We start from the raw sequence: 674 nt of genomic DNA on the forward strand, positions 1-674 counted from the left end.
CCAGCCGTACGAGGTGTACGTGCCCACCAGAACGCTCCCCACAATAAACACACTGTGACACCCTGCCTGCCTCTGCCTCTGTCCAGCCACGGCTGGTGTCCCCCTGCCCGGGGTCCCACTCCAGCCGGGATCCCACAGCACCCCTTTCCTTGCACAAGCCCCACCGAGCCCAGGAGGGGGGAACCCCTTGTTTTAAGGCCCTCCAGGCCCCGCACGTGGCTTGCCTGGTCTTTTTTGCTGTAGATGCCTTGGCCGATGGCAATGGGGGGGAAGCAAGAGGTGTTTCCCCAGGGAGAGGAGTCCCAGCTGGAGCCTGCTGCACCCCGGGCTGCACCAGCACCCTTGCAGCCACCCGGCTGGTTTTCCAGGGGAGCATTTCCCTGTCCCCCAGGTATATAAATATGCATGTGAAAAACCACCAATTAAGCTCACAAATAAAGATCATCTCAGAGGTAACACACACCCCGGGGCACAGCCGGCTTTTGGGAGCTGGGTTTGACCTCGGTGGCTGCAGGGCCTGAACGTGGTCCCTTCCCCGGTGCAGCCCCCGCAGCCGATCCGGCCCTGCCCTGGGTGCAAGGCAGGGCAGAGCGCCCAGTCCTGGAGCCCAGCCCTAACCAGTGCCGCAGCAGGGCATGGCCACGCTCCTCTGCCTCGGTTTCCCTACCGGGAAT

General features: G+C 63.1%; 1 protein-coding gene across 1 annotated transcript in view; it reads left to right on the forward strand.

Moving 5' to 3' along the window:
• Nucleotides 1-58, forward strand: part of LGI3 (leucine rich repeat LGI family member 3) — a 5,030-nt gene extending 4,972 nt beyond the window's left edge. Inside the window, exon 11 of the mRNA XM_009640651.2 lies at nt 5-58. Coding sequence (XP_009638946.2) covers nt 5-58 — 54 coding nt within the window. The remainder of the gene's footprint in view (nt 1-4) is intronic.
• The last annotated feature ends 616 nt before the right edge of the window (nt 59-674 follow it).

Source organism: Egretta garzetta, unplaced genomic scaffold (assembly GCF_000687185.1).
Source record: "Egretta garzetta isolate BGI_Z169 unplaced genomic scaffold, ASM68718v1 scaffold366, whole genome shotgun sequence".
Lineage (NCBI taxonomy): Eukaryota > Metazoa > Chordata > Aves > Pelecaniformes > Ardeidae > Egretta > Egretta garzetta.